A 13,995-nucleotide genomic window follows, 5' to 3' on the forward strand; every position below is an offset into this window, starting at 1 on the left:
AATTTCTATTATATTATTTATAAAAACGTTTTCGATTTTTGTTTGTAAATGCCAACATTACAATTAAATAACCTCTAAAAAACCAATATCAGTTGTCAAAATTGACATCAACAGACTAAAGACCACAGAGTACTATGGTATAAACAGAAACTAAAGACTGAACATGGGAAATGGAAATTCTTTTGCCTCTAGTCTTTACTCTGCACGTAAAGAAACTCGTAAAATGTAAATATATTAATATAGTATAAAATAATCTATACATAAATTGTGTATAGGTCATATAATTTGTATTATCGAATTCAAAATATTATTATTACACATTTGAAAAAAAAAAGTGTTACGTGGAATAAAACACTCGTTTCTTAATTTTTTATTCATAGTTTAATGATACTTTTTTCTTTTAAATTAAACTAATACCTGTTAAAATGATCTAAAACGTGAATATGATGTATATTTAAAAAAAAATCTATTATTTGTTGCTATAGAAACAATATGAAAAGAAAATTTAATTTAATCGATAACGTCGAATCTAGTGACAAAAATTCTAATAACCAAAAGTCTAAGGAAGACGTAAAAGAAAAAATGTATAGGAATACAATCTGGTACAATTCTCTACTCAATTCAGAAAAAACATGTTTGAAAGACGAAAAAATTAAAAAGATACACTATAAGTTTGACGATGGTAAAGAAATGGTTGAGGAATACAATGTTGATACAAAGGTCTTGTTAAGGAGAGCTTGGAAAATGAAAGGAAAACTTGGAGGGGAGGGTAAATGGTCTGTAGAAATAGGCGATCCTATAGTAGATAACCCACCAAACACTGATGCTAATAGTATTGTTGAAAGTAAAGATCAAGTGAGTTATTAAAACACAATATGTGATTGTTACTTAATAAACAATTTTTCATAAGACTAGGGAGGCAAACAAGCATACAGCCCACTTAATGGTAAACGGTTTCCATAGCTTAATGGACACCTGCAACCCCCATCCCTGATCTCAGTCAGAGTGCTCCCGTTTATGAGCAGGCTGTGTCCTGTGGTGACCTGCATGAATGAAAAGTTAAGCATCTCACTTTTACAAATAAAGTGTCTTATCGAAAGTGAATTACTATGTTTGGATTCTTTATATATTTTGTTATAAGGGGTTCACGGGCATGGGCATACCCAGAGTTTTCTAAATATGGGATAAAGAAACAAACAAAACTCTATTAGTAGAAGAAAATTATAGATTAATTTTATTTACTGCAGCTTTTCACTGCAGCAGTCACCTCATTTAAATCTAAAATATCAATTATTAGCTTCGAGTCAGCTTGGGGCATATGACCCCCCCTCCCGTGAGTATGCCTGTGTTCACAGGATTGTATCAATATGGGATATATATATTAATGTAATACCGTACATTACTTTTTCTAAAAAATTATATAGAAAATTAGTTTCTTGCTTTTGCAGCCTGTAGTTTTGAAAAGAAATACGAGAATAAATATAGAATGGAGGATAAGAAATTTACCCTACCCTATAGAAACATACTCAATCAAAGCTCAAAAAGAAGACAAGATAATTATTATAAGCACTTCCAATAAGAAGTACTACAAAAAGCTAGAGGTTCCAGAATTGGTCAGATTAGGTCTGCCAATAGACCAGATGAATATTGATGCTACCCACAAATATAATACCCTAATTGTAACAGTAAGTAGAGATTATTTCACACATAATAATATTTATTGTTTCAAGAGATTGATTCCCATAATAACAATATATTTTTAAATGTGATATCATACACACATGCTATTTTCAGGATCCACCAGTTCAGCTCTACATACTATTTATTTGTTTGTTTGCAATAAGTAATTAAATAAATTTGAGCTACTTTGTTTTATGAACCACAGCAATTGTGTTAGTCTAATTTAATAATAATCATTGTGTGGACATAATTAGTATAGTATTTTCTTGGAAGATGGTACTTTCAAGTTACTGAACTTTTGAGAATGATATTTTAGTTGTAACCTTTTTTTACATTAAGTACTTTATAATATGTTAGACAAGCTTTAATTCATGCAGAAAATTTTTAAATTCTTTCTCTTCTAAACATGTTTAAGAAAATGTAATTTTCATCGAGTCTTAAATATAATATTGCTTTTTAACTGACTTTTAAATAAACTAGTTTCTTAGTTTGATTGTCCTTTTTTTGTTTTAATGTGTTTCCTCATAACTTTTTACTGGGTGACCCGATTTGATGATTTTTTTTTAATTAGAAGCTGGTAATATGATCTCATTTTTAATTTTAAATGAGATATACAGAAGGATATTTCCTGTTCAAAATATGGAGTGGCCTGACTGTGGTAGTACTTCGACCTTACAGAAGATCACAGCTAAATTACACTGTTTTCAAGCATTGTTGTGTGCCTGTTGGTGAGTAAGGTGACTACAGCTCCTGGGGGGAATTGGGGATATGATCGGCGACGCGCTTCTGATGTTGCAGATGTCTATAAATTGCGGTGATCACTTACCATCAGGTTAACCGTACACATATTTGCCGACCAAGTTACAAATTTTTTTTATCAAGATCCGACAAGTGCTTTTTGAGTTATTCCTAATAAGTCATATTTGAGTGTTTTATAGACTACCTACGTCATATTACTAATTAATAGTCGAGTCCTTAAATATAGAGAACTCTGTGTAAAACTAATGATTGGACGTATTGCAGCAGATTTTTGTTTGAAAGTTTTTTAATTTAATATTTGCTGAAAGTATTAAATTTAAATAAAAATTGCACTGAAAATCGGAAAATTTCAGAAACTTTAACAAATATTTAAACTACATGCACTTGATAGTTTTCAAGATAGGACGAACATCTGGCAGGCATATTTGTTAATAAATAATTGATAGGCAACATAATTATAATATATTGCTTTTTTTTTTCAGTACAAAAAACCACAGCAATTATTAGATATGGAAAGGGAATGGTATGAAGAGTTGGATAAAGTCAAACCCATTAAAGATATACCAAGTGAATGTCAAACTCAGTAAATTTAATGAATCCATTGTACTGAATTACATACTTTATAAGTTTAATAAAAAAAATATTTGATGTAAGTCACCATGACTGTTTTATTTCTTTTGATTATATTTAATGCTATCACTTCAAAGTTGCCTTATGTAAAATATTTCTTAATCACTATCATCCATTACTAACGCTTTAGCCTGTTGCTTTAATTCTTCCTCATTTTCATCTTTTTCTAATAATCCTCTAGATTTAAGATATTCGCCATATTGTTTTGGTATACCCATAAAGGTTTTTATTTTAGACCGTAGTTGTTTCCATGTCTCTTGATAGTAGTTCTTTTTATCTCTTGCCATTGCTTTATAATCATGTCCGTATTTATCTAGTAAGTATGTTATAAATTCCACCTGCCCCTTTGGTAGCCTTTAACAAAAAAAAAAAAACAAATATTATATTGTTTCATTATAGTTAGTGAAACTTGCGTAAACAATACAACAATTATAATATAAATCCTAAGTTATGGTATATTTTATTATTATTATTATGTATATACATGTGATAACACTACTGGATGAGAGAAGCCAAAAAGCCAAAGACTGCCAGGAGAACTCAAAAAATGTTGAGCTAATAGATTTACTTGTATTATATAAAAGCATTGTTAAACGTATGTGGCAGTAAACCAATTTACTTTATTTTTAAAAAATAATCTACATGAAGAAAGAGTCCTATTAGAGGCACAGTGAGATATTACCGGCTAAAACGTAAAAAATTAAAATTTAATTTACTTATAATGTAAGGAATTTAGTAAAAAAAACGAATTCTACTCATTATTACTACTTATCTTTAAGACTTCAAAATGGCCGTATTACGCTAGTTGCTAATGACCAAGATGACTTGAGATGACTACTTGGTGAAAAATGCATTAGGCACTAAAAAACAATGTGTGTGCTACCACTATGCATGCTATATTATTAAAATTTGTAAAATTACGAGAATCTTAAAAGCTTTCATTATTTTATTTATAAAATTGCAAATAATATTATATGTTTTTCTTAGGATTTTATATAAAAGTAGCTGACCCTGCAAACATTGTTTTGCCATATGTTATTAACCACCTTAGTCCCCCCCCCCCTTTCTCTCTCTCTTATACCTTAGGGGTATGAAAAATACATGTTGGCGGATTCTCAGACCCAATATGCACACAAAATTTCATAAAATCGGTCCAACCATTTCGGAAGAATATGGTAACTAACATTGTGACACAAGAATTTTATATATAAGATTTGAATTTCGAGTAAAATCTATTTAATTTATTACTAAATGTTACTTTCATGTATTTTACAAATTGTTGTATTTTTATAGTTTATTTGTGTTTATACATTCTCTGCACTTGTCAGATGATTGCACCATAGGACAAATTAGAATAAATACAATGCCCAAAGCACAGTAAGCAGTCCTGGATTTATAACTAGGCCGTATAGGCCGCGGCCTAGGGGCGGCAGATTTCAGAGGACAGTCATTTGATCAGTCAGAGGATAAAAGTCAAAGACGTTTCTTTTTCACGCTCTCTTTCTTAATGACTAATTCTTTCTTTTATTTAAATAATAATTTTCCATTTGTAGTAAAGGGGCCTCCTTTACTACAAATGCATAATGTTAGAAAGGTATGAACATGAGGCGGCAGAAATAAAGTAGCCTGCACTCATAAAAAATATAAATCCGGCACTGACAGTAAGCTGCTGTTGAGTTATTAAATTTCTGCATCAAATTTAGCTGAGTCACCCATATCTAATTATCTATATTTATTTTTATGCAACTTACATAAATTTCCGTTCCCTTGGTGCCTTTGCTTCTTTTTCTAATGCCTCTGCAACTCGTATTTTAGGAGGAACTCTAGTTACAGTGGTCTCCTCATCATCTGTTTCACCGTTATTAACTATTTTTTTCGCTATTCGTAGCTGTTCCTGTTTAAAGTTCGGGATTTTAATAACCTTATTTGGATCATTTGCAAGACCCATTTCGTGAAGATTACGATACGAAGACTTTTTGTGATTCCAGGCTTCTTTCAGTACCTGGTAAATCTTTAGTTAAGTGGGTTCCAATTTATGGGGTCCTGGGGGAAGAGGGGGTGAAGGGAGGGGGGAGGGTGGGTTTTTTACCCCCCTCGTAGTGTGCTTTTCGCGTAAACCCCGTGGTTTCGAAGATATCGTGTTTGAAGTTTTGAGGTTAACTTTACGTGATTCAGAGATATTACAATACCTTAGAGCTCCGCGTCTGACTCCACCTTAACTCCGGTGCTGCGGGAAGTGCACTCATATGCTCTGTTCACCAACTTTCACACTTTATTTTCGAACAAATTTACGTAAAAACGATCTCGATTGCAAGATCAACAAACGATACGAACTGACGTTTAACGACTAACAAATAGACACCGTTGACCAAAATAAGGCGTCACTTAGCATTTCCTTTAAAACACAAAGCTTTAGATTAGGAAAAACCGAATTTCGGGACCGTGGGGGGAAGGGGGGGGGCGCTACCCTTGGTACCACTGTCACACCTCAGAACCCCATGGTTATGGAGATATCCATGGTTAAAGTTTTGAGGTTAGAAGAAGAATTTCGAAAGTTAGAGGAACGCTTGGCTCCGGCGCTGCGGGAAGTGCAGCCCTTCCGCCCTTGCGTGCGAAAGCACGCTCACTCATGCTCCGTTCCGCAGCGGAGGCTGGTCGCCTTCGGCGACCAGCCTCAGCCGCTCCTCTACGCATTCGTTCGCGCGCTTTCGCACGGCGGGCGAGGGCTGCCCTCCCTCCGCGCCTCCGCGGCACAAAAAAAACACTCTAGGGGTAGGACAGACCAAGACCACGTGGACAGTGGGGTGCTCCGATTCGGTTTTGGGTATTTTTCGAATTTCTAAACCTATATTCTAGCACGCAATGTTACTAATTTTATTAGAATATTATGTCTGACGCGTTATTTTGTTTAAAAGTGTCGATTTGTCAGTCGTTAAGCGTCAGTTCGTATCGTTTGTTGATCTTGCAATCGAGATCGTTTTTACGTAAATTTGTTCGAAAATAAAGTGTGAAAGTTGGTGAATGGAGCATATGAGTGCACTTCCCGCTGCACCGGAGTTAAGGTGGAGTCAGACACGGAGCTCTAAGGTATTGTAATATCTCTGAATCACGTAAAGTTAACCCCAAAACTTCAAACACGAAATCTTCGAAACCACGGGGTTTACGTGAAATGCACACTACGGGGGGCTAAAAAACCCACCCTCCCCACCTCCCTTTACCCCCCCACCCCCATTTCACCCCATAAATCGGAACCCACTTAACTAACGAATGACCCAGTACCTTACTAGATGAAACAGATCAATATAAATCACCGAGAAAAATAATACGTACAATAATAATTATTTTTTATACATTACCATTTTACATCGCCAGTACTTCGTTGTTTGTTGTGCATTCTTTTTCTGTTAAGTTTATGTAAGTATTTTTTCTTACGATGCTGTTTTTTAACTTTCATGTTGAACAATATATTGATATATTCATAAAAATAATTATATTATTAAAGGTTTCCGATTTTTTAAAACGAGTATGGTTACAAACAAATATTACAATGCTGTTTTAAATGACAAGATGACAAGAATAAGGTTAACATGAGGTTAACTTTGAGTTACCTATATAACAACACACACTAGGCAAATAGGCTAGGCATATCGATCTGAAGTCGATTAATCGAAGAATCGATTCCTCCGACCAAACAAAACGATTTTTTAAATCGAAATGTTGTACTGAATCGATTCAGTGAAACGATATTTCACCCTTGAAAATCGACATTAAATTTTTTTCACGACCTTCGGTCCCACCATAGCGAACTGTCGACCGAAGGTCCACCCTCCGTTAAGGATGAGCCCCAGATATTTCATTTGGGGCCTAATCCTGACCCTCCACTCTCCCGTGAGAAAGCCGTAGTTACTAGGTGCCAAGTATGTAAGATCTAAATTCGATAGAAATGGAGTAAAATGTCTCGTGTCTATCCGAAACTTTTTCGGATTTTCCTTAAGAGATAAATATGGAATATCTAGGAATTGCTTCAACTCGTCCGGTGTTACTTCGAAGAGGCTATAGGTATTAGCTGCATTGTTGCTGGTTGCAGCAACTACCATCTTTTCGTGTCGAGACTATAATGACTCTGATTCTGATAACGAAGAACTTTTACAACAACTTTTTACATTTAATTAATATATATAAAGCTGTGTCGGTGAATTTGTCCCTGTGAAATTGAGCAAAAAGTTATTATTCAGTTCGCAGTTATAAAATAAATAAATTTCTAAAATAAAAGTAGCCTAAGTTACTTCTCATTGCATCATATATCTATCAGTGAAAGTCCCGTCAAAATCGGTCCAGCCGTTTCAGAGACAGACAGACAAAAATTGTAAAAAAAATGTTTTTTGGTATATGTACCGTGTATACATCCATATGTTTTTAGTAAAAAGCTGTTTTTTTAATATTACAAAACAAAGAGCAACACGGAGGGGAGTAGCCATGTACAGGCGTTCCCCTCTGTCAAGCTATAAGGCCAAATGGCCATATGCGTACAATAAAACTAGTTGCAGCCGCACTGATCACTAGACTAAATCTAGTTGCGCGATTGAATCAACGTCCTTCAAAAATGCCAAATTGTTCTGTTTTTTGCTTCAAAAAAAGATCTGCCACGTCAAATTTACTAAAACATGGCGTTACCTTTCATACGTAAGTATTTTTTAATCACATTATTACTTGTATACTACTTTTAAACCTTTTTTAAACTTAAAAATTACAAATATTATCGATCGTGTTGACTCGATTTGTTTACCAACATAGGCCGCTCGCCCTCATACAATATGCGGATCGGTCGAGCAACTGATCGAAGTCTATTTCCGAGAAGTCACTGTCGCCGAGCGATAGTGTTGTTACCGGTTTGTTTGTAGATAGTTATCGATAAAAACGGCAAAGGCAAAAGAGGAGACAGACATTTTTGAGATCTTGATTTATTTATAATATAATATTGCTAGCTTTTTTAATAAACATAGTTATATAATAAAATTGCATTAAATTAATATAATACGCGTATTACGAGTATTAATACATTTTACTAGAATGTTTTATATAAAAATTTGGCAGGTTTTCTGAAAATCCAAATTTAAGGGATACATGGAAAAAAATTGTGATAACAGACAGACCTGGACGCCCACAAAAAATAGTGTAGTTTGTTCAGATCATATCAATACCACTAACTTTCAAGTGTTGGCGAACAACGGAGGGATTAGTCGAGAGCACCAAACCAACACTAACGCCACACTGTTTTTGTCCCGTAAGTTTTTTTTTTGTCTCATGTACAAGGTAATCAAGATATGGTTCACCTTTGGCATAGTAGTGAAACGAAACTTAGATTTGTCAACTTTGAAAATTAACAATGTTAAATCCATCCTTTCAGAGTCATCAACAAATCATTCAATCTAGCAGATGACAGGCTATCATCTTATGATACCATTAGTGCTACGCTCCCTATTCCTGATTCGTTGACATCACAGTGTACATCATCAACTCCTCAAAATGTGGGTTAATTTTAAATCGTTTATTGTAGACTGGCATTGTTTGGCACAACAATGTTGCACCAAACGTATTGTGACATAATTATAATAGTTAGACATATGCTGTCGCGACACTTTTTAACCGACTTCCAAAAAGGGAGTAGGGTCTCAATTCGGGTGTATTTTTTATGTATGTTACTTCAGAACTTTTGACTGGGTGGACCAATTTTGATAATTTTTAATTTAATAGAAAGCTGATGTTTATCATGTGTTTGCGCCTAAATTTCATCGAGATCTGATAACATATTTTTGAGTAACCTTTGATAACGCGTATATATTACATATATTGTATTACTTGTCGATGTAATTGAAGTCAGTTTTTTTTTTCGTTTGCGAGCAAATACAATTATAGTAGATAATGATGTATTCTACAAAGTCTTACTACATTTTGTATTTCTATTATCATTAGTTTTTGCAGCGCACGCAATGTAAGGAATTTTTTAGGATATTTTTTTATCCCTTGGGTTACATTATTGGAGTTTTAGTAAAGATCCCTAATATTTTTAAAAATATAGTATAACCTATGTCGCTCAAGGATAGTGTAGCTTCTCAACGATGAAATAATTTTTTGAATCGGCCCAATAGTTTCGGAGCCTATTCAATGCTAACAAACAAACAATCAAATCTTTACTCTTTATAAACGTTTATTTTACATGAAGATGTTTGATTTGTAGTATATAATAAATTAAGTCTATTTTTATAATAATATCTTACCTTTGTATCACTTTAAAAAAAATATTTCCCTAACCGAGTAGTTGAATTTATCTATAATGCATATCGACAGTTGTTACAACCACGGCTGTTAGCAACTTTTCAGTGTAGTTGCGGCGTGTCATTATACTGTAATGACATAGAATGTATCTATGTGTGTGTGAAAAATGTAAGTGTGATTTTAATTTAGTATGTGTGAGTTTCGTAGTGACAGACGATTATTTTTGTGTGGGAATTAGATAAAGTGTGCATGTGTGTAATTTCCCCCCGCAAAAAATGACAGAAAGTTTTGTATCGGTAACAAACGCAATGGCCACTCCCCTCCGTGTTGCTCTATGTTACAAAAAGACAATCAAATTTTATTTATTTGTATAGAGTTTAGATAATTCGTTTTTTACGGTTTTCAATATTATATAATTTGTATCGATATATCGATACTTTTTCAGCAAGCCTACACAGTACACACTTCGTACTTCGTAGCTTTGGTTCGTAGATTTAAAAATTGTAGGTTATTTTTCGTAGTCTTACTTTAAATTTATTATAAAAAAGTAATTATGCATAAAACGGGCGCTACTCGTTACCAAAAATTTCTGAAAGCTGAAAAGGCTAAAACAAAGTTAAAGGGGAAGAAAGATAAAGAGTTACCTAAAGGCACTAACGTAACTAAGACAAATTTTAAAGTAAAGAAAATAGTTTTAAAAGAACAACTTAAAAAGCACGGCGACAACGAGGCTTTATCAATTCGCAAACTTAATTTAAAAGAGCTTTTGTCTCGCCTTAACCATTTTAATACAAATTCGCGAACAGATGCTCTCGATGGAATAAAGGAGCTGATAACAATACATCCAGAAGCCTTGGAACAAAATTTAGGAGAATTAATACATGGAATTACAATGTTGATTTTGAATATAGAAAAAGTGGTATGTATTTATGATTTTATGGATAAAGTAAGTGGTACTAGTACTCAATAAGTTATTATTTTGCTCTTTTTCTAGGTGAGACAGAGAGCATTGAAAGTGTTGCACGTAGTGCTTTCCAATGTCGCTTCAGAGAAAATAGAACCATTCTTTGATATCATGTCGACTTACTTGAGAAGTGCTATGACTCACATTGACAGTAGAATTCAGGAAGATTCACTTTTCTTTCTTGATATCCTTTTGACATGTGTTCCTTCAAGAGTTGCTGAAGATTTTCATAAAATAATACCAAATTTTTTAGACATGATTTCCAAGTTAAGAATTGATGCACAATCTGGTAGAACATTGACTGTCAATTTAAATAGTCAACTTACTAGTGTTAAGTGGAGACTTCAAGTTTTTCAACGATTACAAGAGTTCTTACATAAGTTTTCTTTGTATAAGCAAATTCATCAAACAGAAAAAACAGATAGCAGTAATACACACATTTTCAATGCCGCTCAGCTAAATTATTATTCTTTATTTAATCCACTTTACATATCCAACTGCCAAATGTCATGTTTTTCATCAAAATCGTCAGATGTACAAGTAGATGAAATAGAAAAATTTAAAGAATATACTGAAACTTTAATGCCATTGCTTTTTGCAACATGGCTTGAGGTATGTCCAAATAAGAAATCTGATGCTAACTTTGATACTGTTTTAAATGAAGAAACAGCATGTTTGTTAAAAAATATTTTACAAATAATTTCTTTACTGCAATCTTTTGTAAAATATTTTAAACTAAAATGTCCAAGTTCAAATATTGACAACATTTTTAATCAAAAGTATAAGTATCTATTTAGTCATAATTTTCTCAATTCTTTTCCCTTCGTCACAAATATGAGAACAAAACAAAAGGTTAAAATTAATAGTGCTGATGATGAAGAAATAAAAGATCCGAAATTAGTAGCAGAAAATTTAGAAATATGTCACCTTTTTGTATTGTTTAACCCCAGCATAAATTTAAAGAATCAAAGTCGTGAAATAAGTTCTGTACTAAGTTACATTGAAATGACATTCAATCAAAATGTTGACAGTAAAATTAACAATATCATTATAAATATATTGCATACTATATTTTCTAAAGAAATCACTGGTTGGACTAAGACAATATCAGTTTTGGATAATTTATTCAGAAAAATAATTTGGATATATTTCAATATGACTATATCTGAATCATTCAAACAAGACATTTTTACATTACTATGTAAAATTGCATTAAATGAAAAATTACTACATTTTCACAACTGTGATGCTTTTGAAATGTGGTTAAAAAATTTACCCCTCATATTACTTGGACAGCAGTTAAATGTTCAAACTGTAGATATAATTCACCAGTTTGCAGTGACTAATAATAAAGTATTTAATTCTGTTATAAAACCTAAGTTATTAGACATTGTAACTAACCTTCCAAAAATTGTAATAATTGATGCAGATAGTAATAGTACAAATAGTTATCAAAAACTGTTATCAATTTTTTATTGGATAAAAGTGTGGGACATTGAGTCACTAAATTTATTAGAAAGCCAATTAATGGATAATTTTTATGAACCAGACCATGGAAAATATATTTTTGATACTTTAAGGTTAAGGAGTGGAGGTATTTTGTAAATAAATTGAATGAAACACTTTATTTTATTTAATCACAAATATTCTTTTAGTATTCAGATTACTAACATGCTGTTCTTCAAATGCTTTAAATAGCAGAACAGAGTAACAGCAGATTGAATTGAATAATCATAATATTAAAATGTTGATAGATACATTTTTTAATATAAATATTTAGTTTAAGGAAAATCGTCATAATTACATTACAGAAAAAAACTGTAAAAAAAGGAATAATTTAAAAAGGAAACATGCTCCTAGCATTTTTACCAGTTAGCTGGTAGAAAAAGCAAGCAACATTAATCCTGCCTTTCATGAACACTTGTGTAAGTATATTGGACATTAATGAATTTAAATAAACAAATATATAAACCACATAAACAAGTATTAAGGTTAGTTAATAACAGCTAAATTCATCTTCTAATATCTACACATAGCCTTTGTATAAGTATTGACAGGTAAAATATTAAACCATTCCTATGTCTAGACTCGCTTATTTAAAAATTGAATTGGTAACTTGTTTGTCTTTCATCTTGATTTTGGGTACACCTATATAGGCATCATACAAAATAAATTAAAACTAAATCCAATATAAAAGAGAAACAATTACCTCTTGAGTAAAGCTTACATATTGAGACATTTCACATTTTTTTTTATTCAACTACTATTTTTATTTAAGTTTATTATGATATTAATAAATGTCTCTTAGACATTTGCTACAAAGATAGATAGTTAAGTCTGGCCATCTTTCTATAAGCCTTTTAAAAAATCTACATTAGACTCAATTAATTTGGCATTTTTGGCTAAAATAATAATTTTCCAATTAGTCAATGGAATAATACTAATGTACATAAAAATAAAACATAGCTACCTAATACATAACAAAAATTAAATACCTAGACATTTTTGTAATTATACACATTATTTTGTATTTTATTTGGTGAAAACAATATGTTTCACATTAATTTACAATGTTATGGTTGTAAACAATGATTTTTAAAAATGTACTTCTCATAATGTCTTATATAAATTACATAACATTTGCATTTCATGCTAAGAAATGTTATAAACATAATAACATTATAATTGTACTTACATAGCCTGGATATTTTCTAGACAAAATGGGTAACTATCGACTTCGAAGCTATAGAGCTACATTGCACAATATAGAGATTACAATTAGTATATTATTAGCATATCATATTGTGTTACCAGCAAAGAACATAAACCAGGCATTTTATACAATGCCTAGGCATTATGTATGTATGATTGTATGTTGATGATGTTATGTATTATTGTATGATTCATCATCATTCATTGTCTAGAAAAATAAATATAAAATGTCGAGTGGAAGTAGAGTATGAAATACATTGATTTATTTTTTGTTAATTTATCTTTTTGTACGACTACGCTTATTCCGAAAGTAAAAACTCATTTTCAAGAAACTTATTATTACTAAAACCACTATAGCGAAACGGTAAACGTATGACATATGAGTACATAAAAGTTAAACTGAAATCGCAAGGCGTAACGTCTAACACACTTCCATACTTCGCTGAAATCTTTGCCCTTTTAGGGCATCCCATTTATCGCAATTTAGATACAGCATGAAAATCTAGGTATTGTATAGAATATCTAGGTACTGTGTAGAATAGCTAGATATTCTATAGAATACTAGATAATCTATAGAATGCAGGAGTATGCACTTTGCCAGTATATTTGCAATAGATATATTATAAACAAACAATGTACACAATACCACGGTGTTAGGCGCGCTAAGTGTTTATATACCAAGTTTTGCATATGTACTAGTATTGTTTGTATGTAAACATACAGCGTCGATAGGCTTTTACTCAACATTATCTATAAATACTGATCATGGCGTGAATTCAAAATAGTAACAGTACAACAGATAAGTCCAAACTAAAAACTACAAATTACTTATATAGTATACTGTGATACATATATACATATATAATTTTTCGATTTTATTATATTAGAATTACTGAAGGTAAATAAAATTAATATATAATTGGTATGAAAATTCATAAATGATATGTAATTTACATATTATTTGTTGTAATCTA

The 13,995-nt window shown here is 31.9% G+C and overlaps 3 protein-coding genes across 3 annotated transcripts; 2 read left to right on the top strand and 1 right to left on the bottom strand.

The window, feature by feature from the left end:
- Positions 1-128: 128 nt before the first annotated feature.
- LOC123658204 (protein DPCD) lies at positions 129-3,097 on the top strand. Its single transcript, XM_045593647.1, has 4 exons — positions 129-225; positions 486-855; positions 1,449-1,685; positions 2,922-3,097. Exons 1-4 carry the CDS (start codon positions 164-166, stop codon positions 3,024-3,026), a joined length of 774 nt encoding a protein of 257 aa, XP_045449603.1. The 5' UTR covers positions 129-163; the 3' UTR covers positions 3,027-3,097.
- Positions 3,008-6,717, bottom strand: LOC123658205 (nucleolar protein 16). Its single transcript, XM_045593648.1, has 4 exons — positions 6,426-6,717; positions 6,349-6,352; positions 4,821-5,071; positions 3,008-3,423 (listed from the first exon to the last, which is right to left on the bottom strand). The coding sequence occupies exons 1-4, from the start codon at positions 6,521-6,523 to the stop codon at positions 3,168-3,170; spliced, it is 609 nt and encodes a 202-aa protein (XP_045449604.1). The 5' UTR covers positions 6,524-6,717; the 3' UTR covers positions 3,008-3,167.
- A 3,092-nt stretch (positions 6,718-9,809) lies between these two features.
- LOC123658198 (testis-expressed protein 10) lies at positions 9,810-11,934 on the top strand. Its single transcript, XM_045593641.1, has 2 exons — positions 9,810-10,264; positions 10,340-11,934. Exons 1-2 carry the CDS (start codon positions 9,899-9,901, stop codon positions 11,912-11,914), a joined length of 1,941 nt encoding a protein of 646 aa, XP_045449597.1. The 5' UTR covers positions 9,810-9,898; the 3' UTR covers positions 11,915-11,934.
- Positions 11,935-13,995: the final 2,061 nt, after the last annotated feature.

This window comes from Melitaea cinxia, chromosome 12, assembly GCF_905220565.1.
Source record: "Melitaea cinxia chromosome 12, ilMelCinx1.1, whole genome shotgun sequence".
Classification (NCBI taxonomy): domain Eukaryota; kingdom Metazoa; phylum Arthropoda; class Insecta; order Lepidoptera; family Nymphalidae; genus Melitaea; species Melitaea cinxia.